This window comes from Myotis myotis, unplaced genomic scaffold (assembly GCF_014108235.1).
Source record: "Myotis myotis isolate mMyoMyo1 unplaced genomic scaffold, mMyoMyo1.p scaffold_m19_p_6, whole genome shotgun sequence".
Classification (NCBI taxonomy): Eukaryota; Metazoa; Chordata; class Mammalia; order Chiroptera; family Vespertilionidae; genus Myotis; species Myotis myotis.
In genome coordinates this window covers 85085883-85095048 of record NW_023416368.1, presented here as the reverse complement: position 1 = coordinate 85095048, position 9166 = coordinate 85085883, and the positions used below count along the sequence as shown (strand labels likewise).

The 9166-nt window shown below is 51.2% G+C and overlaps 1 protein-coding gene across 7 annotated transcripts in view; it reads right to left on the bottom strand.

Moving 5' to 3' along the window:
* Positions 1-1040: 1040 nt before the first annotated feature.
* Positions 1041-9166, bottom strand: part of SMARCA4 (SWI/SNF related, matrix associated, actin dependent regulator of chromatin, subfamily a, member 4) — a 69915-nt gene continuing 61789 nt past the window's right edge. For 3 of the 7 annotated variants that reach the window (XM_036312787.1, XM_036312789.1, XM_036312790.1), the window contains 5 exons: positions 6341-6449; positions 5922-6023; positions 5058-5190; positions 4716-4858; positions 1041-1547 (listed from right to left, as the gene is read on the bottom strand). In XM_036312787.1, the coding sequence (XP_036168680.1) occupies positions 1515-1547; positions 4716-4858; positions 5058-5190; positions 5922-6023; positions 6341-6449 (520 nt within the window). In that variant the 3' untranslated portion in view covers positions 1041-1514. Of the gene's footprint in view, positions 1548-3867; positions 3927-4715; positions 4859-5057; positions 5191-5921; positions 6024-6340; positions 6450-9166 lie in introns of those variants that run through there. The other 4 variants (XM_036312788.1, XM_036312791.1, XR_004968161.1 and 1 more) reach the window with 3 other exon arrangements.

The following is a 9166-nucleotide window of genomic DNA, read 5'->3' as shown; positions in this document are numbered from 1 at the left end:
GGCACAGGGCCTCACTGACTCCGGTGTTTGAGCACCACCTCTGAGCCAACACAAGCTGACCTCAAAACGAGGCTGACCGGTGTAGCTCTGAGAGGAAGCCAGATTAAAATTAAAGAATTAAAAACAAACAAACAAAAAAGAAAGAAAGCTCTAACCGGTTTGGCTCAGTGGATGGAGCGTTGGCCTGCGGACTGAAGGGTCCCAGGTTCGATTCCGGTCAAGGGCATGTACCTTGGTTGCGGGCACACCCCCAGTAGGAAGTGTGCAGGAGGCACCTGATCCATGTTTCTCTCTCGTTGATGTTTCTAATTCTCTATCCCTCTCTCTTCCTCTCTGTGAAAAATCAATAAAATATATTAAAAAAAACACCCCCAAAACCAAACCCACAACACTCCTTGGAGGAATTGGAATTCAGAGTTGTGACAACCTATTTTTTAAATGTTGACTTTTAGCCCTGGCTGCGTAGCTCAGCTGGTTAGAGCGTTATCCTGATATGCCACGGTTTCAAGGTTCAATCCCCAGTCAGGGCACATACAAGAAAAATAAAAAAATCAATAAATAAAAAATAAAATAAAATGCCCATTTTTGAACAACAAATTCCAAGACATGCAAAGAAACAGGAAAGTGTGACCTACACTGAGGACAAGAGCAGCCAATAGAACCTTTCTCTGTGGGGGTCCGGATGGTGGACTTGAAAGCTCTGACCGCTTTGTATGGCACCTGACTGTTCATGTGACCATCTCCCTGATCCCACCTTGGCTGGAGGTAGGGCAGGGACCATGCTGCTTGCTTCCTGTGACAGGGCAGGCTTGAACAAGTGGTGGGAATGACAGTGGCAGGGCCAAGAGCCTGAGCTTGTCCTTAGATGGTGTGAGGTCGGCCTCAGTATCCACCGTGAGAGGCTACCCGGGAGCTGGTGCCACTGTGAGAGGCTACCCGGAAGCTGGTGCCAGGAGGACATGAGGCTCCACACAGGCTGCCAGGCTTCACTGCCAATGCGCCAGGAGCAGGAACGAGTCCACCAGAAGAAGGCAAAGGGATGAGTTTTGCTGTTGGTTTAATTTATTACTGTTTGACATCCAGTGACACTGACATACCCCCGCCGGGCCTGCGGACCCCGGGCCCCAGCGAGCGTGACCTGTCCAATAAAATACAGTACAAGGAGTGGACGGCTACACACATGCATCCACGGCTTAAACTACAGTGATTCCAAACTGTGGCCGCAACAGTACTGCCAGGAAAGGAAAAGAAAAACAGGTGTCGTGTGTTCCCCGATTCATAATTCTTTGTCATTTTAAACAGTTAATGCCGTTAACAAACGCTACTGATGCCAGGACAGGACCAGACACAAACAGCCCTACATCTTCTCTGCCGTATAAATATGGAAGATTTTTGTGTATACAGTTATACCCCACGTCTGAAACTACATCTGCTGCTACCCGTTACTGCTAAGAGCTACACCGCCTCGGCTCCGGGACGAGGGGCTTGGGGCCGAGACTCTGGAATGTCCGGATTCAGTCTTCCTCGCTGCCACTTCCTGAGCGGTCCTGGAGGGGGACAGGAGAAGAGAGCATGAGTCATCTGCATCCTGGAGGGGACCCCAAGACTGAAACACTGGCAGAGGCAAGGGAACTGCTTTTCCTGGGCGTGTGTGAGCAGCACAGGCCCTGTGAGGCTGGAGGTGGAGCGGTCTCTGGCCTCAGCCCCTTCTGCCACGCCATCTGTCGCCTGAGGACTGGCCCCCGTACTCATATTGACTCTTCCTTGGAATCTGGGAGTCTCACCAGGCCCTCCCTGCTTCATCCCACTGCTGTTTGCCCCGTCCCTGTGCCCCTGCCCTGGCATTTCAAAACCACCGTGGCTGTTCCTAACCATGAAAGGTCTTTGCTCTTCTGTTTAAACATTTTGAGCAGCTTGGCAAGAGCCATAAAATGCCCTGCTGGGTCTGGACTGGGCAGGTGGGGCATTCTTATAGCCCAGACCTCCTCTCCTGAAGCACGGGCACCCATCCTTGTGTTCAAGGCAGAACGACACCCTCATAAGGTCATGTACGTCTTCCGTTGGATTTATTGCAAGGTACTTAGTTTTGCTATTATTACTGCAAATGGCTATAGAAGAGCAACACTAAAATGCGCCTACTGAGCTTGGCCAGGAGCCTGGCCCCATAATCCAGCCCACCTCTCTGCTTTGCAGAAGCGGAAACTGAGGCTCGGAAGTGAAGTGAACTAACTGCCCAGGCCCCACAGCAGGGAAGGGCCAGGTCTGGACTGGGACCAGGAGGCAAAGCTTGTTTAGACCAGCATGTGGGTCTGCTCCCGCACCCCATATCCTCAAAACCGTCCTCTGTGGGCTTGACGAGCCTGCAGCTTCTCCCCAGTGTGTGGGGGCCACAGCCTGCAACAGGGGACATGCACCAGCCCCATTCATGGTTTTTGCTCCATATCCTTTTGTAACTGTGGAGCCAGGTATTTTTTAACGCACTAGCGTTGTTAGGAAATTCTCCCAGGCTGGCCAGAACAGAGCCCGAGCGGAGAGACCAGGCACATGTGGTAAGGACACGGTGACTGCTGTGGCTGGATGGCCAGGCAGTGTCTGCTTGGGAAGGCTGAGGGGACAGGGACTGTACAGGGGCATCTCGAATCCCAGTGTCTCCTGCCCCTGAGCTCAAAAAAGACCTGGCCTCACTGGGCCATGGCAGGACAGCCCTGGGGTCCTGGCAGGAGCTGTGCAGGCTCCTGCAGTGGGAACAGAACGGGATACCCACCCTGTCCCCAGATGCCCACTGGTGCAGAGGACTGGTTCTAGCGTCACATGGACTTGGGCTTGAGTTACATGTCATATAACGATGAGCCTCAGTTTCCCCATCTGTGGAGTGGGGATGTGAGAGCCTAACAGGTGTACCAGTTAATAATGCGGATCTTATAATCAGAAAACACGGTAATTTCAAGAGAAATATCAAAAGTGCTTTATTCAAAGTAATGTCCATCGCTAGCTACACATTTCCCCCATCTTTCAGGTAATTTGTGGATACTGTTTCAATAGAACTTTTCTTGTTTTGAGGCAAACCATACAAAGACCCAATTTTCCACTTCTTTGTACATTTTGAAGTGCTGCTCAGAAAGTGCGTGTGTCGTTGATCGGAACAAGTGGTAATGTGAAGGAGCAAGGTCTGGTGAATACAGCGGGTGGGTTAATACTTCCCAGGCAAGATCCTTTAACGCGTCTTTAACTGGTTTTGAAGTGTGTGACGGTGCGTTATCATGAAGCAAAATTACTTTGCCGTGTCTTCTGGCCCGTTCTGGTCGTTTTATAATCAAAGCGTCATTCAAATTGACTATTTGTTGTTGGCAGCGATCAGTATTAACAATTTCACCTGGTTTTAGAAGCTCATAATACACCACACCTCCCTGATCCCACCAAATGCAGAGCATTGTCTTCTTTCCGAAGGGATCTGGCCTTGCAGTTGATGTTGATGGTTGACCTGGATCAACCCATGATTTTATGCATTTGGGATTCTCAAAATAAATCCACTTTTCATCACCAGTCACAATTTGATGCAAAAATACTTTCTTTCATGCTGTTGAAGCAACATTTTACTGATGACTTTTCGGTTTTCCATTTGTCTTTTGTTCAGTTGATGTGGCACCCATTCTCCTTTCTTTGAAATCTTTCCCATTGCTTGTAAATGATTGGAAAATTGTTTATTGAGCAACATTTAATCTTTCTGCAAGTTGTTTTTGAGTTTGACACGCATCTTCATCCAATAATGCTTGTAATTGTTGGTCTTCAAACTTTTTCAGTTGACCTGGACATTCTTTGTCTTTCACATCAAAATCATCACTTTTAAAGCGTTTACAAATATCTTGAGATGGAGCATGTTCACCATAAGCTTCCCGAAGTATACGATAACTTTCAGCAGCACTTTTCTTCAAAATAAAGTAATGAATTAAAACTTCCCGCAAATAGCCGAACCGGTTTGGCTCAGTGGATAGAGTATTGGCCTGCGGACTGAAGGGTCCCAGGTTCGATTCCGGTCAAGGGCATGTATCTTGGTTGCGGGCACATCCCCACTGGGGAGCGTGCAGGAGGCAACTGATCAATCTCTCTCATCGATGTTTCTAACTCTATATCCCTCTCCCTTCTTCTCTGTAAAAAATCAATAAAATATAAAAAAAAAAAAACTTCCCGCAAATAATTTTTTTTTGCATGAAATTCGACATTTTTAAAAAATATATATATTTTATTGATTTTTCACAGAGAGGAAAGGAGAGGGATAGAGAGTTAGAAACATCGATGAGAGAGAAACATCGATCAGCTGCCTCCTGCACACCCCCCACTGGGGATGTGCCGGCAACCAAGGCACATGCCCTTGGCCGGAATTGAACCTGGGACCTTTCAGTCTGCAGGCCGACGCTCTATCTACTGAGCCAAACCAGTTAGGGCAAATTCGACATTTTTAAGTGTAAAAGTATATCTGATGATAACACCTTCAGCAAATTTGACATATGAAATTTTGAAGCTTGATGTCAATACAACAAAATAGCACACATATCAAATCGCATATATATCAATATATGTGTAACTCCATCTATTGAAAAAAATCCGCATTATTAACCGATACACCTGGTAAGGGTCCAGGAGCTGGCATGGGGATGGACTTCCAATGACTCAACTGCCACTGGACCTCCCGCCTGTCCCAGGGCCTTGGGGCTTACCTCTTCTTGCTCCTCCTCACTGTCATCGTCACTCACCACCGGCTTGGCCCGGGACCCACGGCTTGGCCGCCGCCGGCCCCCCTTCAGCCGATCCTGTGCCTTCTCCTTCCGGCCCAGCTTGATCTTCACTTTAACTGAGCGGGCTGGGGTGGGATCAAAAAGGGGGGCAAAAACATGAGCTCAGGAGAGCACGGCACCTCCTGAGTTGGGGGCACCTGGGAGCTGGGCAGGCTGTGAATGGACGGGGCACGAGACCTCTGGTTCTCTCAGGTGGGCATGAACCCTGTGATCCTGACTATCCCGGGAAGCCACAACCACCCACCCAGACACCCCAGGACTCACACTCAGACTCTGAGCCTTCCTCCTCGCCCTCCTCCTCCTCCTCGCTCTCCTCGCCTTCACTGTCATCCTCTTTCTCTATTTTCTGCCGCACGCTGGTGAAAACGGACTGCAGGACAATGGAGTCTTCGTAGATCTGGGCAGAAACATGCAGGTATTGAGAGGACTGGAGCCCAGTGGAGGGGGAGCTCTGGCCAGATTGGCCCATGTGGGACAGAGGGACATCTCAACTGTCCTTTCCCAATCAGTGCCCAAGAGAACATCAGGATTATGAAATGGCTCCAGACAAAAGGTCAGGTGTGTTAGTTTAGAAACAGCTGAAGGTAGAAAAAGCAACACACAAAAATCTCCCCCCAAAACAAAGAAACAGCTGAAGGATTCTCCCCCAGAATCACAGCGAGCACCTTTAAAGGCTCTGACATCTGCAGTAACCAGAAATGCACATCCCTCATTTTCCCCAAATTTATGACTGTAAAACCTTTTCCAGGAGGCCCCTATCCCAAACACACTTGGCAAAACTTTGCTACATTGAGACTGTGTGTTAATTTCATCATAGGAAAGGAAACATCCATAAGATTCCTTTCAAGAGGGTTCCCTAGTGAATTCAAAATAAAATTCCAAGATAAACAGGAGTTGTTCACAGGGCCACCTGGACGGATGGGACTGAGTCTCCTTTCTCTATTTTACTTGCCTTTACTTTCTGCCCTTTTTTTTCAGTCATGAACACATACTGCTTTTGTAATTAGTAAACTATTACCAGTTGTTGGGAATTATTTTTACACCAGTCAATTCAAAATGGAGCGAGGGGCATGGTAGTTTGGGGCCCAGCTGTGAAGGTGGAAAGGCTGGGAAGGGACGCCTCCTCACCAGGGAGCCCTCCAGGTTGAAGGTCTGCGCGTTCTGGCACAGCAGCATGACGTCCTTCTCCAAGTCGTTGAGGCTGCGGTACTTGTGGTTGCGGATGCGCTCCTGCGGGAGACCAGAGAGCAGCCTGACCGCAGGGCTCCACCTTGTGCCTGGGGACCCGGGGTTGGGAGTCCCTCTGCTTAGCAAGGTCACAGCCGAGTCTCGGGATCCTCTCTGCAGACTCAGAAGCTCAGACCCACTGAACACAAGAGCCACATGATTGAGGCCTGAAGTCTGGGTAACCCGGCAGGAGTCCTGAACACTGGTGGCCTGATGACACATCCTTGGGACACGAGAACCCCGAGACAATGATCGGGTCTCTAGCCAGGGGGCCGAGGTCCTGGGTCAGTGAGAGAGCCCCCCGCCCACGCGGGGGTTACCTTAATCTTTTTGAAGTCCACGGGCTTGCGGATGAGCTCGTAGTACTCAGGCAGCTCCTTGCGGGAGGGCAGCTGGATGAACACCTCGCTGAGCTGACGTCCACTACTACTGTAAGGGAGCAGAATGGACATTACTCACAGGCCCTGCCAACTGGGGGAACCCCACCCCCCTTCATGGTTTGATGCCAGAGAGGGTGAGAAAGTCAAAGCCGGCTTAGGAGTTATTTCCTGTACCTGTGCTGTCTTGAGAGCTCTGGAACATTCCTGAGTGGCAACCATGCATGGAGAGGCCAGGGATGTATTTCAATCCAGGCTCTGAGCTCACCCAACTTCCCCGACCCCCTCAGCCCTCGTGCCACACCAAGCCAGCCTCGGCACTGGACAGATCACGATTATGCACGAGGCAAGTATCAGTTTGCTCGGTGCTGGGAGCACTGAGCACCAGCATTTGCAAAGAAGTGACCGTTTGCAAACACGTTGTGTCTCTTGCAGGCAGCACTTAGGAGCAGTGACCTTCAGAGAAGCTGGCAAAAACCCAGGAAGAAAGATGCCCCCCAGCAAGATGTTAAGGAAAGATAAAAGCTGTTTTCTAGCCCTTTCCTCAGCTTCCTTGTTCCCCACAGGGAGCTGAGGAAAGATGTGGCATGTGTACCCATGAGAGATGACCCGGCCTCCTGCACCCACTCCTGGGTCTCACTCGTGGAGAAACCTGTGCAGCAGGCCAGCAGGTTGCGCCACACCTGAGCCTGGCTCTGTACTAGGGACAGCAGCTCAGATGAGACATCATCCCGGGGAGGGAGTGAACAGGGGCTGGATTCAGGCCTGAAGGACCAAGGGAGACGACAATGCCCCCGCGTCAGTCCCCCTGCTGTTCAGCCAGCCTGCAGGTGGCGGTTCTGCCTCCAGGAACCTAACGTGCCCCAGGGGTTCCGTCCTGCTGGGGCTCCAAAACAGCCAGCAGAGGCCCAGGGCCATCCGGGGAGTTGGTGACCTGGTGACCGCCTTGCTCTGCCAGCCTGTCTCCCCACCCAGGCGCCCACATTCCGGCTGCGCTTTTATCCAGGTCCTGCTGCCAGAACGTCTGGCCCCTCTGCCGCCCCGCCCCCTCCTTCCGGCTGCTCACCGCGCGGGCTTTTCAGTCACAACGGAGGCCGTGGACTCGGGCCCAGAGCTGCCCGTGGGCTGCGCCCCTTTGGCCCGACTGCTTTCCTTTTCTTTTCAACAGAATTCTCAAAGGACAGAGCAGGCCGCCCACTCCAGCCCAACGCTTGCCCCCACTCCTGTTTTTGTTTACTATTCTGGAAGACAGTAGCGACAACACAACTGCCCTTCGGGTTTTGTTGCTGGATGCCCCCATTTCACAATGGCCTTCAGGAGCAGCTTGGCCAGCGCCACCTCCCCGAGGCTGTTCCCGGTGGGATCCCTGGAAGCCTTTGTTCATCTGGGGTTTCTGTGCATCATGAGGGCCCTGGCCTGAAAGACGGGCTGGAACCCGGGCCCTGCACCTTACTTGCCCTGGACAACTGCCTTCACTTGCTGTGGGCCAGACACACTGTAACACGGGTTCGCATCACACTGTTATTTCAACTGTTGTGATGAAGGAACTAAGGCAAAAGTTCAGCCTGCCTGGCAGGACACAGCCCACCTCGGGCCTTGCCTTCCTCCCAGTGTTACGTGAGGACACCAGTCAGTGGCTGCCTCCCGCTTTCTTTCCTGCCCTGTGCAGGGTCCAGGTGTCACACCAGGTGTGAGGGAGGGCACACGCCCTCCAGGCTGCCCTTCCCAGCCAGGGAGCTCCTCCCTGACACAGGCTTCCTTTCTCTCATGAACAGGCGGGTGGGTGGTTTGGCAACAAGCAACTGCAATTCATTTATGTCAACTCCAAAACTGAGAACAGGTAACAAAACACGCAAAGAGCCCTCCTTTCTCACGGCAGTGTCATCCCACACTTTGGCACGACGTTGGGGAGCATTGCATTTTACACTCTGACCCAGGACTCTCACCCACACGTGTAAAATAACAAGTTCTGTGGGGCATTAGTCTCCTTACAAAGTGCAACGGACTCTGATTTCTACTCTATCTCACTGAGAAAGGCCAGGTGGGACCCACAAAATTCACTTCACAGCCCACTAATGGGCACAGACTTCCAGCTTGAAAAGCCCTGCGTGCAGTGCCAGGGCCAGTGGAGCCTGGCCACACGCCCTGTCACCCGTGAAATCCATGCAGGTAGCCGGCCTCAGGGGTGTGTGTGGCCCTCCAGAGGAGGAACTCTAGTGCTGTAATAGAGCAGAAAGTTTCATAGCAAAACCCCCTCTCCTCTGCACCCTAAGAAATTGTTTAAAAGCAAAGAAACAGGGCCTCCTCTTATAAACCTTTGGGGGGAATTGAGTCTTTGAGGAATAAAGGCCCACCTGCCACCAGCCCTTCTCAGCTGTAATGAGCTCTGAGTGCAGATAGCCTTGACCTGGGTGTACACAAGGAGGGAGAGGGTGCCAGGATCACAGGGTCTTTTAAAACTATCCTCTCTCAGACAGCCAAGGCTTCTTGGAAAGCCACTGATTTAAGATTTTAATTGCTCAGAAGACCCTTAGAGAGTCAGTCCACTAAACCCCAAGCCATTGGCTTGAGATCAAGAGCCATCCAGATTGACTCAACAACCACCATCCATCTCTCTTAAAAAAAAAAAAAATTGTTAATTTCAGAGAATGGAGGAGAGTGATAAAACATCAATGATGAGATGCCTCCTGCACACCCCACACTGGGGATAGAGCCCACAACTTGGGCATGTGCCCTGACCAGGAATTGAACCAGTGACCTCCTGGTTCA